At 34.9% G+C, this 22,203-nt stretch overlaps 1 protein-coding gene across 1 annotated transcript in view; it reads left to right on the forward strand.

The window, feature by feature from the left end:
* Nucleotides 1–18,693, forward strand: part of cacna2d3 (calcium channel, voltage dependent, alpha2/delta subunit 3) — a 39,766-nt gene extending 21,073 nt beyond the window's left edge. The window contains 26 exon segments of the mRNA XM_042733432.1: nt 948–1,081; nt 1,625–1,642; nt 4,859–4,930; nt 6,272–6,352; nt 6,490–6,564; nt 8,958–9,041; nt 9,254–9,325; nt 9,469–9,530; nt 9,634–9,701; nt 10,805–10,823; nt 10,934–11,031; nt 11,405–11,498; nt 11,743–11,775; nt 11,875–12,089; nt 13,895–13,972; nt 14,102–14,163; nt 14,492–14,536; nt 14,883–14,945; nt 15,087–15,157; nt 15,575–15,650; nt 15,737–15,777; nt 15,869–15,924; nt 16,259–16,373; nt 17,322–17,434; nt 17,528–17,610; nt 18,012–18,693. Of these exon segments, the coding sequence (XP_042589366.1) occupies nt 948–1,081; nt 1,625–1,642; nt 4,859–4,930; nt 6,272–6,352; nt 6,490–6,564; nt 8,958–9,041; nt 9,254–9,325; nt 9,469–9,530; nt 9,634–9,701; nt 10,805–10,823; nt 10,934–11,031; nt 11,405–11,498; nt 11,743–11,775; nt 11,875–12,089; nt 13,895–13,972; nt 14,102–14,163; nt 14,492–14,536; nt 14,883–14,945; nt 15,087–15,157; nt 15,575–15,650; nt 15,737–15,777; nt 15,869–15,924; nt 16,259–16,373; nt 17,322–17,434; nt 17,528–17,610; nt 18,012–18,104 (2,021 nt within the window). The 3' untranslated portion in view covers nt 18,105–18,693.
* The last annotated feature ends 3,510 nt before the right edge of the window (nt 18,694–22,203 follow it).

Consider the following 22,203-nt stretch of genomic DNA (forward strand, 5'->3'; position numbering starts at 1 on the left):
GCTGAATTTGATTTACATTCCATTGAAATTTTTGCTAATTAGTTAATTAATTATCCTGGCTGGGTTTTGCTGGAGAACGGAAGCTTCGGTTTAGCTTCCAAACCCAGCGCTGTGGGTTTATAAGTGTGAAGTCTGGAGGAAATCACGTGGGTGTTGAGTGCTTGATGGGAGTGTGACGGGAACTGGCTCAACTCGCAGAGCTGACATGCAGAGGTCAAGGGTCAACTGAGCCTAAATCACTCTTCCTGTCAGCCCAGCTCCCGTGGCTGCACAGCGTTGATCACTCCCATGTGCCCACGCCACGGATGACTGGCTGCGGGATGAGGAACGCACACACACATACACACACACCATGCTGAGAGTTTCTAGCTCTGCACCTGGAGCCTCTGCAGTAGCACATGCACATTTTCAACACTGCCAAATGGATGGAAAATGCATCTAATAATCTGCTTGTATCTTGTCTTATACACATATACACACACACAAAAAACAATTCAAAAGTTTGGGGTAGGTAAGGTTTTTAAATGTTTTTTATGTTCACCAGTGCTGCATTTATTTGTACAGCAAATACAGTAAAAACTGTAATATTGTGAAATGTTAGTAGAATATAAAATAATTATTTTCTATTTAAACATTTTAAATTGTAATTTATTGCTTTGTCATGATCCTACAGAAATCATTCTAATTTGCTGATTAGGTGTATAAATTTCTTAATATTATCAATGATGAAAAGTTGTGCTGTTTTTGTGGAATTTTCAGGATTCTTTGAAAGTACAGCCTTAATTTGAAATATGTGTTTACAGGTTTCATAGAAATTGTTACCAAAATGCATATGTGTGTGTGTGTGTGTGTGTGTGTGTGTGTTTAAGTTTCAGAGAGTAATTCATTTTTACATTTACATTTTACATTTACAGTTCAAATGTGTAATGTTGCTATATGTTGTGCAGGTTATTTTAGTCAGATCTCCACGCTGGCTGACGTTCAGGAGAACGTGATGCGGTATTTGCACGTGATGAGCAGACCTAAAGTTATCGACCATGAACATGACACAGTGTGGACTGAAGCCTATGTGGACAGCGCAGTAAGTATAAATAATCACGACATGTTGTGTGTGTGTGTGTACAGCATCTGGATCCCTTACAGAAACGTACAATGTGAACAATAGTTTCTGCAAAAATATGACTGTTTCTAAAATAAGATACAACACTTGTATTTATAAATCACCAACGTTATCAAAAATTAATTTGAAGAGATTTCTTACATGTGATAATATTTTATTTATTTACAGTACCATCAATAACTGTAGTAAGTATCTATGGTATTTTGGCAGAAATTAGTGCCACTATGGTACATTTTTGTAAAGGGTTTGCTGTCGAAAAAAATCTAATGTATTTTCTCTACTAAGTCTATGTGTTTTCTCCAATCATTCGCCTTCATAAAATACAACTCAGTCCTCATTAGTAGCTCCGTTAACTCCCTGAAGGTCTCATCAAGACACTCTTCCATTCAGTGAGCACTACGAGAAGGAGATCAGGTCACACACCGTGCAGTGTGTCTCTTGTATGTGTGTAGACGTGAGCACATGTCAATGACACGTATTATTTTTCTCCCTGTGTCCCTATAGCTCGCACAGGCGCACAAGGTAACAGTCGTAACCGGTGTCTCCGTGGCTCTGTTCCCAAACCTAGCGAGCTGCCTACGAGGCAGCATTGTAAGGGACAACACACACAACATAAAGGCCGTTCCTTCTAAGATACCTAAAAATAGTGACTTTCTATGGCAGCATAGCATGTCTATAACTCAGTGAAGAAGGCATTACTAGAATGCATTGTGACAATCTTAGAAAAAATGTACAAAAGCTGTCACTGGGGTGGTACTCTTTCAAAAGGTACCTTATTTTACCTTTTTTACTCCTAAAAGGTGCATATTAGTACCTTAAAGGTACCATTATTATATTACCACTTAAGACAGCTTTTGTCAATTTTAATATATTTTAAAATGTAATTTATTTCTGTGATGCAAAGCTGAATTTTCAGCATCATTAATCCAGTCTTCAGTGTCACATGATCCTTCAGAAATCATTCTAATATGCTGATTTGCTGCTAAGCAAACATTTCTTATCAATGTTGAAAAAATGTTTTTGCTTGTTAATATTTTTATGGAAACCTTGATATTCCAAAGTTTATTTTGTTGTAAGCAACAACAACAACAACAACAAAAAAGGAATTTAATCAACTAATTCATTCAACAAGTTCACATTAAATTGTTTAAAAGGGACAAAAAATGTAGCAAGGTTTCCAATAAAGTATTAAGCAGCAAAAACAAAATAAATAAAATAAAAAATACAAAATTCTAAATTGATAAGAACAATAACCATTATTATTAATTGAGCACCAATAATAATTAATAAGAAGAACTAAGCAGCAAATCAGCATATTAGAATGATTTATGAAGGAACATGCGATGCTAACGACTGGAATAATGGTGCTGAAAATTCAGCTTTGCATCACAATAAATAAATAGATAAATACATGTAAAAAAAAAAAAAAAAAAAATTACGTAAACTGTTTTTTATTTTAATACATCTTAAATTGTAATAATATTTCACAATATTACTGTTTACTGTGTTTTGGTCAAATAAATGCAGCCATGGTGAGCATAAAAAACTTAAGTATTAAGTATTTAAGTAAAGTATTTTTTTTTTCAAACCTTTAACCAGTAGTGTACATATTAGTACCAAAATGTTACTTTGTATTATTTTTTTTTTGAAAGGGTACCGCCCCAGTGGCCGCTTTTGTACCTTTTTTTTTTTTTTTTTTTTGAGTGTACAAATTGTAGATTGTATGCATTTAATTAATTAAATACTGAGAAATATAACAAAAATTGTTCAAACTGTTTAAAATATAATTATTCTACTCAATAATTGTTGTGTATTTATACTTATTTGATGTCTGTACTTGCACTTTTCAGCACTATTTGTACGACACAGAATATTCTAAATCATTCACTTATATTAGAATGCTGCCTGTGTAGACTGTAGTCAGCAAGGCAGCTGACTAGATTTTGGAACAGAGCCTATTTGTGTCCATTCTGTCACTGGTGTCTTGCAGCATTTCCTCATTGTAATTTGCTTTCAGCATTCCGTTTCTGGAATCTGAAACGTTTTATTAGTTCTTGAATGTGGATGTGGTGCAGAGTGCTACAGGGAAATGCAGAAAGCAAGCCGAGAGAGCGATAGATAAAAGCCAGAGAGGGTGAGATGTGGTCAGAGATAGGGTTTGGCTTCACTCTGCTGGGTATGTCGAGAACTGCAACACTGACCGCTGTGCCATTCCATTTCTGATAAGAGTGACTCATACACACACACACACACACACACACACACACACACACACACACACACACACACACACACACACACACACACACACACACACACACACACACACACACACACACACACACACACACACACACACACACACACACACACACACACAAATGCAAGTGTTCGCACCTAACCAATGTCTTTGACACCCTCCTCTTCTCTCTCTCTCACTCACTCACACACACACACACACGCACCTAATTGGAAAGAGCGTAGGGAAGAGGGGGTTGGCGTAGGGTGTTGTTGGCGTAGGGTGTTGGGGGTTTTTGTGAGGAGTGTGTTTTGATGTATATTGGAGGGTGGGGGGGGGAAGGAGAGGAAGGGAGAAGCACAAGGTTAATAATGAAGCCAACCAGACTGTTTAAAAGTGTGAGACAGAATAAGAGAGACTTTAAATCCCTCTTCAGTGGGATGTTTTTGCTGCCAATCTGACAGTGGAACTCGGCCAGTGTAACACACTGAAAACAAGATTTAAAGGGATAGTTCACCAAAAGTCCTTTTTAGTTGGGTTTTTTTTGTTGCAATTTTGACAGTGGAACTCGCGAAGCCAACCAGGTGAGTTTTTTAAATTGAAAAAAATATTTAAGGGGTTAGTTTATGAATTTTTTGAAATTGTTTAATCAATGAAATTGTTTACTCAATAAATTTCTGTCTTTGTTAAATTTCTGTATTTGTTTTAGAAGCAAATCTTCAGTGGGACTGGAGAAGATTTTTGCTGATGTTTTAGAAACAAACTGGAGTAATGATGCTGAACAATTCAGCAATGATTATAGGAATAAATTTCCTTAAAAAAGATTTAAAAGGGATAGTTCATTATAAAAATAATGTTTCACAAATTGTGTTTGTTAATATTTATGGCATCTGCAGTCTTGGTACTCTCAGATTTCGCAATTTCTAATACTTTAATGAATTTTATTTTTTTCTCTTCTTTCTTTCTTTCTTTCTTTCTTTCTTTTTGGAGTTTTGGAGTTTTGTCCCCATTTACTTTTATTATTTTCATTGTAAAAAAAAAGTCTTACAGGTTTGGAATGGCATTGGTAATTTTTTACTGGGATGGAATATTTATTTTTGTTTTCTTTCTGTTTTCCTATTTCACAAACACAAACAACCACATTCACGAATCCTCTCAAGGGCCCCTGTAAAACATGCATAATGGACACACATACATAAGGGTGAGGTGGGGGAATTGCAGTCCTAGTTTCAGTGAGCTCATGTGTTAAATCATGTCAGCCTTCATCGTGCCCGCAGCTGAGCTTACAGTTCAGCTACAGAGATGAACCATCTTCACCAGATCACCCTTCACTTGTCTACACCTCGACGGGCATTAATCAAAATGTTGGTTTGAATATTTCATGTTGCATCTAATTGGATAATTCATTGATATTGTGTGAGTTGGATATTTCGTTTGTATGAAGGAATGTTTGTGTACATAGTGTGTGTTTTTATTAGTGTGTTTATATATTTTTTATGCTTGGAGAGAATAAAGGTCCGAACCCGATGACCACAGTGGCCATGCCTGTGTTTAGCACTAAGAATGAAACGGTGAGGAGTGTGTGTGTGTGTGTGTGTGTGTGTGTGTGTGTGTGTGTGTGTGTGTGTGTGTGTGTGTCATAAATAACTAATGTAAAATGTACAATATTAATGTCAATTATTAATAATAACGTATATCCTACAATGTGAATTGTAACATGTTTCCATACAGACCTATAAATAACAACTATATTAATACATTTTAATATTAATTTTTATATTTAATTTTTAATATATATATATATTAACTATTTTAATTTTTTTTATTATTTATTATATCATATATATATCATTCAAAAATGTATATTTTACAAAATGTAGAATATAAATATTAATTTAAATGTTACTGTTAATATTATTAATAATATTCATTAATTATAAATGTCAATATTAATGTATATTCTAAAACATATATTCTTAAAGGTTTTTCATATGGAACTATAACAAAACTATTAATATTATTAATAATAATATTAACATAAATTTTAATATTAAGACTTAAAAAAATTTTAAATAAACATAACAGTCAATGTTCTAAAATTAATAAAGTGCAAAGTTTATATAGTATTTTCTTAAAAATATATTCTAAAAAGTTTTCATATGGAACTATAATAGCAATATTAATATTAATTTTGATATTATTAGTAGTAATTATAATTTTCATTAATTAAAAATCAAATTAAATTAAAAAATACAAGTTGTTGTTATTTTAATCTAACTAGCAATATTCATGTATATTCGAAAATGTATCAGGTAAAAACTAATCATTTAGACCTGTTTTGTGAACAGAATCAACCGATTCACTGAAAAGATTTGACTCAAATGAACAATTCATTCACAAATATGTACTTCTCCCATTAAAAGCTAAAGTGAATGTCAAGATTTTCAGTGGCCTATTTCTCACACAAATCTATTTTATGATTTTTAAAGACTTGAAATATAATGCACAAAATGTACTGACCACTTTTCGAGTGTCTCTGTGTCTATTTGAGGGATGAAGTTTTTATTGTAATTGCATTAAAAAGTAAAAAAACAAAACAAAAAAAAACATCCAATTCTGTTTGATTTCTTAATCCAACTCATCAGAACACTCTCATTAATAGTATGCTACATTATCGACAGTGTTTCACTTATGTTTCATACTGAGTTTAATCGTTAATATCATTATCCAATATCCACCATACAAAAACGTCAAATAACTTGTTAATCTTGCCATCTGTTTTCAAACCTGTCAGTCTGTTGTTGTTTGTATCAGTGTCTACTCAAAATGAATGTGCACACTTTATGTATGAATATGAGACAAATGCATATGTGTGAAAATAAAGTGATTTTAAAGTATGTGTCCCTCCACAGAAAAACCAAGGCATCCTGCTAGGAGTCGTAGGCACTGACATCCCTATTCAAGAGTTAATGAAAACCATCCCAAAACACAAGGTATGACATTACCACCAGTAAATAACCAGGATTCCATAATCAGTTTTGATCTGTTCGATTTTACACTCTCTGTATCTTAAAGCGTTCTGGGGTGTATTAATGCTATCATTTTTTAAATCTTATCTTATTTTTTCCAGCTTGGAATACATGGATATGCGTTTGCCATTACCAATAACGGATATATCCTGACGCATCCCGACCTGAGGCCCATGGTAAGGACTGATATCTTGCTTTGGGCCCATTTCCAGCCTTATATTGGGATTATGATTTCAAATAGAAATAGAGATGAAATATGATACAATAGACAGTCAACTACATCCACACCCCAAACAAGCTGGCTCAGGTAAAATCTACCCACACATGCAATGTGTGCTTGTGAGAGCGCTGGTGGGACGCTGAAGTGCATCATGGGAGATGTAGTTTTTGTAATCCCAACCCTTTTCCTCTGATATATTGCATGCAGGAATAAAAGCCCATTCATGTGCCTGCCAGGGCTGATCAGAGCACTGAGGTAACTCACCCTTCACAGGGACACCCCTCACTCCGCTCTCAGTCACCATGTGTGACTGCGTGTGCGTGCGTCTCTGTGTGTTGTGAATGTGTTGGTGTTCTCGTCGTAATGTGGCTCCAGTGCTGCTGTGTATTAGTTTGTGTTTGCGTAGCGGTGGTGTGCATCAGTCAAGGCTTCTGAGTGTGTGTTAAGAGTGTGTATTTACAGACCACACTGACTCTGTGTGGCTCAACAGGGACAATGTCATCGAATGTGGTAAATGCTCAAATGTGTATTATTAGTGTAAGCAGCATTGGTTGTGAACTGGACTGGATTCAAGTATGACACAAAGTAACATTCTTATTAAACTTTATCGCTATTTTTAGGCTCTGTTGCAAACCTTAATGAGCTGAATATCTAGACAAATATTTTAGTCATCATAGGCAAACTCTCAATGTGAAAGCTGTTTAAAATATTAATGTGAGAGTTGTTTTGGATTTTAGAAGTATTTGTGATTGTTTTTGGTATTTTTGGTTATTTTATGTGGTATGATGCATTGCAACAAGGGAAGTTTTTACATAAATGTATAAAGTATATTTGATTCAATTAAATAATTAGATGAAATAGGTCCATCTAATTATTTTTTTTTTACTAATATATTAGTTCTTTGCAGTATTGTTATTGTTAACTAAAACTATCAAAATATATTTTTATTAATTGAAAAAAAAGTTAATTATTTTTTTTTTACTAATATATTTTTTTTTTTTGGTATTGAAGTAAATATTAGGTGAAAAGCTTTTAAAAAATGAAATTTAGAAATGTTGCCATGGCAACGAACTAAAATAATATAGTTAAATAGAAATAAAATGCAAAAACAAAAATGACAGCAAATAACAAAATTCCTGTAACTTAAAAAATTAAATGAAAATTGACAATATAAAAATTAAAGCTATATGAGGCTAAATGTTATTACTACTATAAATAATATACTAAAATAACAGGTAAAATTTGTATTTAGAAATGTTGTGGCAAGTTAAAAATGTGTGTTTTCAGTGTGCTTGTGTGTGTGTATGTGTAACACGTGAATCGAGTGAAATCATTACTTAACAACATTATTTACCTCATTTGCCTTTTAAAATATATTTATTGGGGAATACATCAAAACGATTCATCTTTACATATAAAGTAAAAATAAATAAAATTTGGCTTGCATTTTTTATTTAATTTTTATTTCAGTGCACTACTTCCATTGAAATCAATAGATTTACAGTATAGATTTATTACAGCATTCTGAGTGACTTCTACATAATGTTTGAATTCTGAATTGAAGTGTTTGAATTCAGTAACTTATGAGGTTCCATTTTGTTTAGAATGCTCCCTGTGTAGATAGCAGATGCAAGACAACTCATTAGGGATTGGAACAGATCCACTGTCTGACTGAATTTACAAAGCCAATCTGAGCAAAAAAGATTAGACAGATTATTCTGACACAGATCCCCATAAGCCGAATACTGGCTGCTCTGATAGTGTGTAAACAAATCTAGTTTCCACAGTTTGTCGATCCTGCTCCTGGAGTCCCTCAGCACTGCACATACTGGATGTAAAGGTGTTGTAAGCAACTTTTTGGAATACCACACATATAATGTCTTGACTACTCTGTATCACTGAAATAGCTGTCCTCGGAAATCAAACCTGTCTCATTGACTGCACTAGAGTTTGTAATCGGTAAATAAGAGTCAGGCAAGCAGCCCACGCCTTTAAGCCAATCAGAAAACCAGTCAATCAGAAATGCTTTGTGCCTGTCAATCATATCCTACGTTTGGGATTGCTTTGATCGTTTTGGGGAAAGGCTGTGTGGTTGAAGTTAGCAAAACCGTAAAACTGAGCAAATTGTTTACAGCACCTTTAACACGCTTCATCATCTGATTAGACACCATAAATGTGCAGTGCTAGTTGGAAACCCGAGGAGCAGGAGTGCGAAATGCTAGATTAATGGCCACTATACAACATACTGTATGTTTCTGTCTCCATCGTGTTACCCATATGATCCCAATTCCTAACTGTAACTGCCGTCCTCTAAAGCACTTCCTGTCCTCTTTGTGTCTCTTCCTGCAGTACCAGGAGGGCCAGAAGAGGAAGAAACCCAGTTACAGCAGCGTGGACCTGTCCGAGGTGGAATGGGAGGACACAGAGGATGTTGTATGGACCAGTTTTTAATGAGTGCACTCACTGCTGTAAATTTAGACCAGAAACATACTTCATGCTAGTACATAGATCCAAATGCTTTTCAGGTTCTCCGTCCTGTTGTGCATTAGGTTCACATACTTGCATAAAGTGTTTTGCATCTTAGAAGTGTTGACATATAGTATTAAAGTGAGTAAGTGCTGCTTCATAAATGTGTTTATTTGTAGTTGCGCACAGCGATGGTGAACAGACGAACTGGCACTTTCTCCATGGAAGTAAAGAGAACAGTGGACAAAGGGGTAATGATTTTATCCTTGCATGCAAGAACCAGAATAATATAGGATATTAGTATCATACAATTAAAAAAGCATTGGATCAATAGCAAAATATCAAAAATACACCTCACATGACTGCTTAATTTTATAATGTTGTTCCCCACCAGAAACGTGTCTTGACGATGCACAATGATTATTACTTTACTGATATTAAAGGAACTCCATTTAGGTTGGTGGTGTCTCGTATATATGTAAATATTTTACATTTGAATAAACATTGATTGAAAGTATGTGGCTGACTTTTGAAATGATATTTTCTGTATGTTTTGTAGTGTAGGTGTGGCGCTCTCTCGAGGACATGGGAAATACTTCTTCAAGGGAAATGTTTCACTAGAAGCCGGTGAGGATTTTGTTTATTAGCAAGAATTATGAAAAATTTGTGGCTATGTAGATGTTTTTTATTATGAATTTTTAAGAAAAATGTTGAAGAAGGGAGTTTTTTGTAAATCACATGTATTTTGTTGTTTTTATTACTTTTCTTTCTATGAAATTTTATGTATTTTGTTGTTTTTATTACTTTTCTTTCTATGAAATTTATGTTTTATTTTTTTATGTATCTTATTTTTTCCCATTTTTCTATGTGGGTATTTGAAATATTTAAATGTAACCCAGATAAATATTAAAGCATTATGATTTATTCTTCTTTTTTTTGTTTTTTTTTATTGTTATTTGTAATTTTTTTTTGAAAATGGAACAGTTCATTGTTTTTTTGACAGTATTTTTTTAAATGTATTAAATATTTGAATACATTTTTTTGTTGTTTATTATTTTATAATACAAGAGGAGATTATAAAAATAAAAATTGCAGTAAATGGTGCTTTTTTTATGGAACATTTACTGACCTTTGGCCATACATAAAAATAATGTAATAATTATCAAGTAAACTTAATTGTGCCCAGTCCAAAAAAAAATCATCTTGAAATATTACTTAACTATATAAGAGTTGTTCTTATGTTAACTTCATTAAAGATTTTACAGGAAAAAGATGTGTACCACACCCTGAACATTTTTGAAGTTGGGCTAAAAAGCCTTTTAGTATAAACGGAAGGCATGCAGTAGATTGTGTGTCTGGAATTTCTGGAAAATTTTATGTTATTGATAATTTAGAAGCCTATTTGCATTTTAAATATGATACTGAAGGCTTTTCAGGGTTAAAACTCTCATATAAATATTGATTAAGACATGTCCTTCATGGGTGAACAGATCTGTTTTCTTGAGATATTTCTCTCATCCAGCCTGAAAACACAAATATCATAGTTCTGACAGATGAACTGTCAGTGCTCTGTTTAACAGCATTGATATTAGATGTGCTCTTTTTTCACTTTCTCCCTTCCTTTTTTTTCTAATTTATCCATAAATATTTTTCATTGTTCTGAGTGATGAGTTTTCATCTGTATTTCTTTTTTAATTCTTTTTAATCTCTTTTATTCTTGTTTTTTTTAGTTATATGTGGTATGGGGATGTTGGATTTTGTGATTGATGGTAAAGACCTTTATTTTTTCACATATTAAATATAATTTTCTATTACTGTCATTAATCACACAAGTAATACATTTTGTCTTTATGTTTCAGGACATACTGTAACACAGATGAGCACCATGATCATCGTCACCTGACTCAAGTTCAGGCCATCAGACTCTACATGACCAGCCGTAAACCACATCTCAAATGTGAGCTGCATTTCAAATAAGTTCGACCATGTTTGCTTTCTAAATACGTGTTTTTGGTCTTACTATAATCGATTCATCAGTGCACATTATAGAAATGTTTGTCTTCATAATCTTTCATCAAAATAATAAGCTGTTCCACCTCTCAAATGATTTTTCTTTTCAGCTCAATCAGTTTTCAGTTGAATGAGCTCAATTTCATACTGCAGTATACAGCACAATAATAGTTGCTCCTGCAAAGTTTTGCCACATTGTCCTTCATCTATCTATAATCTTGCTTACAAAATTACCTCAGTCGTTTAAAAACTGTCCCCATGAAAGCTTGTGTCCGATGAGTATTATTGAGTGTGTAAATGTCCTCTTGTGTGTGTTATAGGTGACAGAGAGCTAATTCAGCAGGTTTTGTTTGACGCTGTAGTAACGGCTCCCTTAGAAGCATATTGGACTGGACTGGCCCTCAATAAGTCTGAGTGAGTCTAGACTTTTACTTGGTCATATTTATTAAATTAGCATTAAGAAGCTTTTTAGTTCAGTCAATTTCTTACACAGCTATTTTCCACCTCCTGCCTGTCTCTTAAATCTAAACAAGCTGTTTTTGCAGCTAGTTAATTTATACTGGCTGTTTTTTAAGTTTGTTAATTATGTTTTTTGAGTTGGTTGGTTAGGTTTGTTGAGTTTGTTGGTAAATTTTGAGAACTTTCATACTGATCAAAGGAACCTGATAAAGCTTTCTGAGATCGCTTTTCAGCAAAACATCCACCACAGGCTATTTTCAAGAATGTCCTTTTGTACCTTTCTGGTTGTTTGTTTTTATTAAGTGGGTCTTTGTTAAAGTGGTTGGGATAGGTTTTATCGTCCTGTTGTCAATAAAAGGCCTCTGAGTGTAAATGATGATTGATGAAGTTAAACATCCTCCGTGGTTGCATGTGTTTGTAGAGATTTTCTCACTGCGGAAGACAAGGAGGGCGTCTTTAATGCAGATCACTTTCCTCTGTGGTATAAAAGAGCTGCGGAGCAGGTGGCCGGTACCTTTGTGTACTCCATTTTGTTCAGGTTGATGGGTTCAAGCAAATTGTGAGACACATTCACGTCACGCAATCATTGCCACAATATTTAAGAATCAATGCAGCAAAAACTGTTTTTTGTTTGCTTTGTTGATCATGAACTCTAACAAAGTAGGGGTTTAATTGCTGATTGCCTTTCAGTCCGCAATTATCTTTCCAGCAACTAACCTGTTTTTTGGTTGGGAAAATAAAAGCTGACCAAAGTGAATCCAAATTAAACATTTTATGACAGATATTCAACTCATTTATAATGCCATATAAAAGGCCTCTCTATTTAGATAAAATGATGGAGTACATAATAAAACATAATTATGCATGTGTTTGCAGAGATTATATAAAATAACTGCTGATAGACAAGGATGGGCGTACTTTAATGCAGTGGTTCCTCTGAGTGGTATAGAAAAGAGCCTTTTTCAACTAAGTCTGGCGATTTTTTTTTTTTCCATTCCCTTTAGTTCAAAATTGTGAATTTCAATTGCACAAAAAAGTAACACACACCTTTCCTAAACACGACAGTATGAGAAATGTATTAACATTTGAAGTATCATTATGCCTTTTTTTGGCCACTAGCAGTCTAGGCAGTTAAGCACTTATGTGTACAGCTTGGGGTTAAGAGACTTTTTTTGGTTTGAAGTTTTATTAATGGTTTTGTTTTTAAGTTTTTTTATATTAATAGTTGTTATCTTTGGTTTTTTTTAATTTATTTTATTTGTTTTTGTCTTTATTTTGCTAATCCTTATTTATTGTTCTTTTTAAGATATTACAGTTTTATGCCACACTAGTCAGTGTCCATGTGCTGAAAGCTGCAAACTGTTATAGCGCGTCTGTGTGTTTTTTTTACTCTAGCTGCACTGTACTGCTTTCCTCACCAGACTCTCTGCTTATCTCACTTTCCTTCGTCTGTAATTAATGTGCCCTACTTTTATGTTCACGCAGTGTGTGTGTGTGTGTATGTGTGTGTGTGTGTGTGTGTGTGTGTGTGTGTGTGACAGATCAGGATCATTACATCCCACTCAACAGCTCTTGGGCTCCTTATCACACAGACAGCTCTGAACTCATCTCTGATCAAACACTCTCCCTCATCAGCCTCTACCACTATAAATGAGCTCCATTTCATCATGTAACTGAGTGTTTGTTTCCATCCATGCGCTTTTGATTTGAATATGCAAACGAAGGAGTCACTCTTTAATGGATTTATGCTTATAAATATTTATGTAAATAAATGCTGCCCTCTGGTGGTTGTGACATGTCATTTGGCACCATATTGTACGTCCAAGTCAAAAAATAATATTTTCTTTTCTTTTCTTTTTTTGGCACCATATTTAAAATTTCTGTTTATTTTTCTTTTCTTTTCTTTTCTTTTTTTTATTTTATTTTATTTTATTTTATTTTATTTTATTTTGTTTTTAAGAGAAACAGTATTTTATTTAGTCTGGGTATATCTTTTGTTTAGTTTTACTCATGATTTTTTTAATATTTTTGTGGTACGTGAAAGATAAATTTACACTTTGATGTCAACAATAATAGATATGCATACCATTTTTTGCATCCCTTTCTAAATAGTCTTAAGCCTGTTTAATTTACTTTCATAATTATGCACAATTATATGCTTAGTTACATTTTATCATTTGTATTTAGCATTGTTTTCCCCTCAGAACAGACCTGCAAGCCATTTTTGGATTATATGCTTGGTTTCTTTTTGTATTTTGTATTTTGTGTTGTTTTTCTCATGTTCATTGAAGATTTTGCTATAAATGTTATACAAGAAGGCATTTATGCCCATTTGTGCGGTTCCTTTTAAGGGGGTGAAAATAAAAGTGTTGTTTTGGCGAGCACTGCTATCCAACTACTCGATGACAGGAAGTCTCCAATAGTGGCAGGTACTTGTCTTCCTATTTCAAAGCAAAATGAATACATTATAAAATATTGTTTTTCAAATGTATTATTGGCCTACACATTACACCGACCACATCTAAACGTCATTTTATTAAATGTGTTTTTTTGATAAGCTGTGGGAATTCAAATGAAGCTGGAATTCTTTCAGAGAAAATTTTGGACGGCCAGTCGGCAGGTAAGCACAGACATATATACTCATGGGAATATATATATATATATAATATATATATGCTCATATATATATATATATATATATATATATATATAAATATATGTATTTATCAAACCAGACCTTTTACGACTGATTGTTGAATTGTGTATTATTACTTGCTGCATAACAGCTCTGTTTGATGTGTATATGAGCAATTGTGTATTTTTATTTGTTGAATCAGAGCTTTTTTTAGTGATTGTTTGAGAATAATTTTGTTAGAGAGCATCTATATAGAAATGGCATTAATGTACACATTTGCTTCATGTTTTTACCTCTGCATGTGTCCACACAGTGCAATGCTCTGGATGGGAAATGTACCATCAGCTGTGATAATGAGGTAAATGTGTCTCTCTTTCTCTCCCTTTGGCCATATTTTCAGTGATGGAGCTCATAAAATGTCCTGTATTCACCACATGCTCATTATACAATGGACATTTCTGTGACATGACAGGCTTACTAGATCAGTCTGCACTTCTTTTATGATATATGACATGTGCCTCGTAGCATTTCTCATTTTAAATTCCACATCTTTTATTAATGGCTTTGGCATAAAAAGCTATAAAATGCATATTATATTACTGTCTTACTTGAAGCTTGTAATGATTTAAGAAGAACACAACAGATCAAAGCTTGCTGAATCTTATATTTAAATGTTATTATTTTATGTTTCTGACTCCCATTAGGACATTAAATGTTATCTCATAGACAACAATGGCTTCATCTTGGTCTCTGAAGACACTTCACAGGTATGACATACAGAGAATTATAGCACAAGAGTTGTAGAAGAAGAGCAGGTAGCATAAATCCATCCTGTGACTATATAAAATGAAATGAAATGTATGCATTTCTATAATGACTATAACTATAACATAATGTGTTTTGCACAGACGAACCTCTTCTTTGGAGAAGTGGAGGGAGCCGTCATGAACAAACTGCTTCTGATGGGCTCATTTAAAAAGTGAGAGAGAGAGAGACACACACACACACACACACACACACACACACACATAGATTAATGTTAAATTAATTAACCTACATTGTCAAGTTTTTAGATTTTACATTGTACATTCTGTAAACCCAATGTAAATTCTCTATTTTGCATATTTATGATGTTACTAAAACTGACTGGCTATGTATTAATAAAAATAAAAATATTAATATTAATTATGGTCTTGGATTACTGAATTTTTCTAGCACGACATGTACTGAAATACGACTCTGAAAGTAGGTTTGAAAGTGGTGCTAAATTCATTTTTAAAATGTATGAAATGTTTTTTAACCCAGGGTTCAAAGTGGCTTTACCCTGGGGTTAAATAAGACATTAACCCAGGGTAGTGTTTATTAGTGAATCTGTTTCTGCTTTTGTTTCTGCTAGGATTAATTTGTATGACTATCAGGCTCTCTGTAAAGAGTTCGCAGGTAGCAGTGACAGCGCACGCACTCTGCTGGATGTGAGTACACTGTCGTCTGTGCTGTAGTGTTTGACTTCAGTGCCTCGGGATTCTGTTTCACTGACACGCTCTGCTCTTCCTTTCAGCCCTTCACCACTGTCAAATGGCTCTTGACAGAACTTGTCATGTGAGATAAAAGGCCTTTTTCCTTATAATTATTACTGTCAGCTTGGGATTTTCAGTCTGTGTTTCTGAATGGGAATGTGCCTTTTTCACAGATTTCTGCTGGAGTTTAACCTGTACAGCTGGTGGAACTGTGACTCGACAGTCAGAGGTATCAGTCCACGTACAGTATGACAGGGACTCTTTTAGAAACATGTTAATGGGGTTACATGCTCCTGTGAGCATGCCCTTGTTATTTTTCATTTCTTTCATATGATATATAACAGATATTAGATTTTCGTCTAATATAGGACTAAAAAGCCTATAAATCTCAATTAAACTCTAAGGTGATGACACATGAATCTCACATAGCAAAAAAGTGTACTGTCATGTTGGCTATCATGACCATAATGCAAACAAAAATGAATGTGCATAATTATATACTATTTTAGTTGTACAGTGCATTTTTAGCATATAGTAGCTGAATGTAGTGTTCATGTGTGCAGCCCAGAGAGCTCAGAGGACAATGATGGTGCCGTGTGACACTGAATACCCAGCTTTCGTCTCTGAGCGCACCATCAAAGAGACCACAGGAAACACTGACTGTGGTGGCTGTATACGGTGAGGACATCTGTTTATGTCTGTGTGTGTGCATGCTTGTTTATAATACACAGCAGAAAGAAGTAGAAATTTGTGTTTTAAAACACAAATTACTTTAAAATGATTCTGATGCAACACTAATGCACTTGTGTGTTGCCATACTAGCATGAAAATGCATTTGAAGTGTCGTTAAAAATACACTTGGTAATATATTTTACATTATATGATTTCAAATAATTTATACTGGAATACATTTATATTACCTTTATTTATAACACTTGAAACATAAGTTACTATATTAGTTAAAGATGTTAGTTCCAGTCTTGTATTAGGTGTTATGCCAATTACTGTTTTAATAATCTCATTTATTTAATGTAAAGTAGAAAACAGAAAGTTAAAATATTTAATATACGAGTGGACTTGGATTTGGTATTGAGATAGAGATATATCTATGTCTGACATCCTCACTCTTGTTATTTAAAGTAGTAAATATAGAACTACTGTATATGAAAGCCAAACCCATGTCGCATTTAACTGACACCATTCTGCGGAAAGCTGTTTTAGCCTATGTGGTTATTTTGCTCTCAGTGCCTGCAGCATAAATGCATCTGAGAGAGCAAACATAGCATGATCTGACAACATTAAACATAGCTGCGCTTCTCTGTCTCTTACATCTTTATTTCTGACAATCATGTAGACAATAATAATTGTTCCACATTATTCTGGTATTATATTATACTTGTTTACATATATCACAAAACATGCATTTTATAGATGTATTAGTAATAATAAGATATTTAGATTCTGTTTTAAATGCAGAATTTAAAATGTATAGATTAGATAAAGATATTTAAAGGGATAGTTCACCCAAATTGAAAAGGTGAGTGACGACCACTTCTACAGGTTTTGTGAACAAGAATCGCACATCTTTATTGTATTTGTTTTTTTTTTTTTTTTTTTTTCACTCAGGACCTTTGTAATTCAGCAGATTCCCAGCAGTAACCTGTTCATGGTGGTTGTTGAGAATAAATGTGACTGTAGCTCCGCCCTTCCGGTTACCATGGAGCCCATTGAGATTATTTATATCCTTTTTTATAAACCAAAAAAACATCCGCATGTAGAATGTGAGGTTATAGCATGAGTATTTGTATAATTATTAGCCTTGACCTCTGAGCATAATGAGTCTCTGAAGTGCGACAGACTGAAGTTTCAAAAGGATCGCAGACGGCCACAGTCCTGTCATCCATTTCATCCAGAGGTACATAATGCACGATGCATGTATTATTAAAACTCTGCTTTTGATGACCAGCACCATACCAGATCTTAAACTACTGTAAAGTTTGCCAATATTTTTCAACTGCCGTTCATGTACTTCGTTATCATACAGTGTTTTATTTTAAAGTACTCCATTCATTCTGTCTGTAAAATGCTCATCCACATCACAGATGAAAGAAAGTGCACTTGAAAAGTTTAAGTGAACTATTTTATGCCTCTTGCAGGGCTTTCAGCTCATTTGGAGTCATTCTTTAGCTGAAAAATTCATCTATGAAGTTTGAATGTGTAGTTTTCAATGAATTTTGTGTAAAGTTTTGACTCTACCAAACCAGTTTTGCTTTATGCACTTGCTAACCCTGTTTTATATCTTTTTATTTTTTACAGGAGAACGCTATGGAATGCGGCTCAGCAAATGCTTTGAGTTTTTCACTGGTGGGCATTTTATTCTCAGTGTTGTCGTTTGTGATCAGCAGGTGACCTCTGACCCCTGCCTTGACCCATTAGGCTTAATATACACTTGAATCAGAGAGCCTTGCTTCTGCCAAACATGAGTTCACAGAGACAAAATCATCTTTGTGATGTCTGGATTACTGAAGATAGATGATATTTATTACAAAGACTGTGTTAGAATGTTCTAAGTGTTTTCTTCATACATGTGGACCAGTGAACAAGCCTGGATATCAGTGGCCGCCACGAGCGTCACAGCTAAACGCAGTCCATGTAGCTGTTCTTCAAGGTGCATACTTTAATCTTAATCTGTACTGTGTGAAGCGCAGATAAATACTGAGCAGAAATGTCTTTTATTTCTTTATTATTTGCCTGCCTTTCAGATTTATTCTGTGTTTAGTTTGGAGTCTTTAGATGCATGACGTGACAAAATAGGAATATTTCACAGAGCTGTTTGTAAGAGTAGCATACATTGTCATCAAAAGATGAGATGTAGAATCTTCACAAACTTTATAAGTTTTGCCTGCTTAAAAAGTACTTGGAAAATAACTTTTAATTGCCTAATCCCTTTACATCAAAGGAAAGCCATGTTATGTAAATAAAAACATATTTTCCATCATTTTTCGGACATTCAATTCACTGAGTATGCTTTTTATAATCTTTGGGTTATAATAAGGCAAAAATATCTAATATATCTTGATATGTAACTTGATTTTTTTGCCTATATAAGGCACAAGTCATGAATATAAAATCTGATGTTTGTATCATAAATATAGCTTTTTACATTTTAATATTTTACATTTATTCATTTACGTTAAAATTAATAAATTTATGTTTTTAAGTTGATTTTTTTTTTATTTTTTCATTTAGAAAAAAAAAGTAAATACCTTAAACTTATGGTAAAAAAAAAACAAAAAACAAAAAAAACAACAACAACACCGCTGCTGTGGTTGCCATAAATTCCCAGTGAAAAATATTGTTTTTGGTGTGAGTGTGGGTGTAAGAGAATGTACATTATTTGATAACAAATACCACTAAATTGGGCTACTTTTACACATTTTCACTCAGTGGCCATCTTTGAAACACCTCTCGGGCATGCAAGTGCAGCTCCTATCTCTTTGAATGGAGAAACATCAAATTCTTCAAAACTCTTCACCAAGCTTACAATATCTGAAATTACCAATGAAATCTGACAACAACTGTCTCATAAATGTTGTTTCATCTGTTCAAATAGTGTTAAAAAAGCTTATTTTTCAGGCTAGACCAGACAGTGCGCATGTGCAGTCCTAAGCGCACGTCTCAAGAGCGCTGACTGTTTCTTTAGCAACCCGTACGCGTCTAACGGCAGCTGCAGTGATGTGCTGACTTTACTGATTAACGATTGCCCCTTTTATTCAGAAGGTGGGGCTTCTGTCAATAGAGAGGCCGTATTGAGCGTTGCATTTTTCCCTATTCAAAACTATACAAGTGACACGTCTTGGGTATTCTGTAAGTCTTTGCTAAAATGGTTCTTTTGGATATTGTGGGATCATCTGATTCCAAACGCTGTAAAAGATGAGCATAAATTTGGGTGTTCAAGAGAATACCACAGCCCATGTGTGTGGTGCACTGACGCAGGAACCGGTGTTTCGACGTAGAACATCCAGCTCTCTTAGTTTATAATCTGTATGTTCTGGCTGAAATAAGTAAGACTGGACAAAAAAATTGCAAGTCATCCTCTCTGTCAAAATCTTCAGACATGTTTAGGAAGACTTTTATGGACAGCGTGCGTCTTCCTCTGCATGATTTTAAAGATATCCTCACTACCTTTCTGGGCCTTAAACGTTGAAGTAGTTGCGTTGCTGTTTATGTAGAGTCAAAAAAGCTCTTAGATTTCATCATAAATATCTTCATTTCAGAAGAAGGACCCCAATGTCACAAACAAGTGAATGGATTGGACCGCGTTTGTTTGGGGCATTTGAAAAATATATTCTTGTTCGGAGCATTTGACTGGGTTTTGTAAATTTACATTTACATTTACATTTAGTGACATTTAGTCATTTGGCTGGAAGACCTGCCAAGAGAGTGTTGCAATAGCCTGGACAGAACAAGAGCTTGAACAAGGAGTTGTGCAGCATGTTCGGAAAGAAAGGGCCTGATCTTCTTAATGTTTAATAAAGCAAATCTGCAGGAACGGACAGTTTTAGCAATGTGGTCTAAGAAAGTTAGCTGATCATCAATCATAACTCCAAGGTTTCTGGCTGTTTTTGAAGGAGTTATGGTTGATGTGCCTAACTTGATGGTGAAATTGTGATGAAACGATGGGTTTGCTGGAACCACAAGCAGTTCTGTCTTGGCAAGGTTGAGTTGAAGGTGATGGTCCTTCATCCAGCAAGAAATGTCTGTTAGACAAGCTGAGATGCGAGCAGCTACCGATGGATCATCAGGATGAAATGTGAGATAGAGCTGAGTGTCATCAGCATAGCAATGGTATGAAAAGCCATGTTTCTGAATGACAGAACCTAGTGATGGCATGTAGACAGAGAAGAGAACTGGTCCAAGAACTGAGCACTGAGGCACCCCAGAAGTTAGATGTTGCAACTTGGACACCTCACCTCTCCAAGATACCTTGAAGGACCTATCTGAGAGGTAAGACTCAAACCACTGGAGTGCGGTTCCTGAGATGACCTTTGTCAGTAGGGTTGACAGGAGGATCTGGTGGTTAACCGTGTCAAAAGCAGCAGATAGATCAAGCAAGATAAGTATTGAAGATTTGGATTACGCTCTTGCCAGTCTTAGGGCTTCAACAACTGAGAGCAAGGCAGTCTCAGTTGAATGTCTACTTCTGAAGCCAGATTGGTTGCTGTCAAGGAGGTTGTTCTGTGTGAGAAAGGTAGAGACTTGGTTGAATACAGCTCGTTCAAGTGTTTTTGCAATGAAAGGAAGAAGGGAAACTGGTCTGTAGTTCTCTAAAAGAGATGGGTTGAGGGTGGGTTTTTTAAGGAGTAGAGTTATACGAGCCTGTTCTAAATGATGAGGGGAAAACACCTGTATGAAGGGATGTGTTAATGATGTGAGTGAGTGCAGGTACAACTGCAGGAGAAGTGGCTTGAAGGAGATGAGATGGAATAGGATCAAGTGGACAAGTAGTAGGATGATTAGAAAGGATGAGTTTGGAGACTTCTGCCTTAGAGAGTGAAGAGAAGGATGTGAATGAGTGTATGTTTGTTTGTGAGATGTGTGCTTGATGGATTGTGGTGTGGAAAATTGTGCACTGATGTTTTTAATTTTATTAATGAAAAACGTGGCAAAGTCGTCAGCTATTAGAGATGAAGCAGGAGGGGGAGGAGGACAAAGGAGTGAGGAAAATGTTTTAAAAAGCATGCGAGAGTTAGACGAATTGTTAATTTTGTTATGGTAGTATGTCTTTTTAGCAGTGGAGACATTCGCAGAAAAGGAAGAGAGGAGTGACTGATACACATTAAGGTCAGTAGTATTTTTGGATTTGTGCCACAACCTTTCAGCAGCTCTAAGCTTAGAACGGTGTTTGCGTAGAATATCAGATAACCAAGGGGCTGAAGGGGTGGTACGGGCTGGCCTGGAAGACAAGGGGCAAACAGTGTCTAAACAAGATGTAAGAGTGGAGCAGAATGTATCAGTAGCCCTGTTAGCATCAAAAGATGATAACAGTTTAGGAGAAGGAAGCGAAGATTAAACCATTGCAGATAGCCGGGAGGGTGAGAGTGAGCGTAGGTTACATCGAAAGATGACATGTGGAGGGGTAAAATGATGGGTCAGGAACCATGTTGAGGTTAAGAGTGAGGAGGAAGTGATCTGAGGTGTGCAGTGGAGTAACCAGTACATGATCAGTGGAGCAGTGTCGTGTGTAAATAAGGTCTAGTTGGTTGCCTGATTTGTGAGTAGCAGTAGTTGACACTCGGTTGAGATCAAAAGAGGCAAGCAGAGTGTGGAAGTCAGCAGATAAAATGAGGCAAATGAGGCACAGTGTAACGGGAAGTCTGCAAAGAAACGGTGTTTACCGTTTTTTTTTTTTTAAGGGCGTTTGGTCTTCTTTGCATGTTCACCTTGTAAACACTGGGTCGGTACTTCTGCAGGGATGTATGTTTTACAGTGATATTTTTTTCCACTA

Source organism: Cyprinus carpio, chromosome B11, assembly GCF_018340385.1.
Source record: "Cyprinus carpio isolate SPL01 chromosome B11, ASM1834038v1, whole genome shotgun sequence".
NCBI lineage: Eukaryota > Metazoa > Chordata > Actinopteri > Cypriniformes > Cyprinidae > Cyprinus > Cyprinus carpio.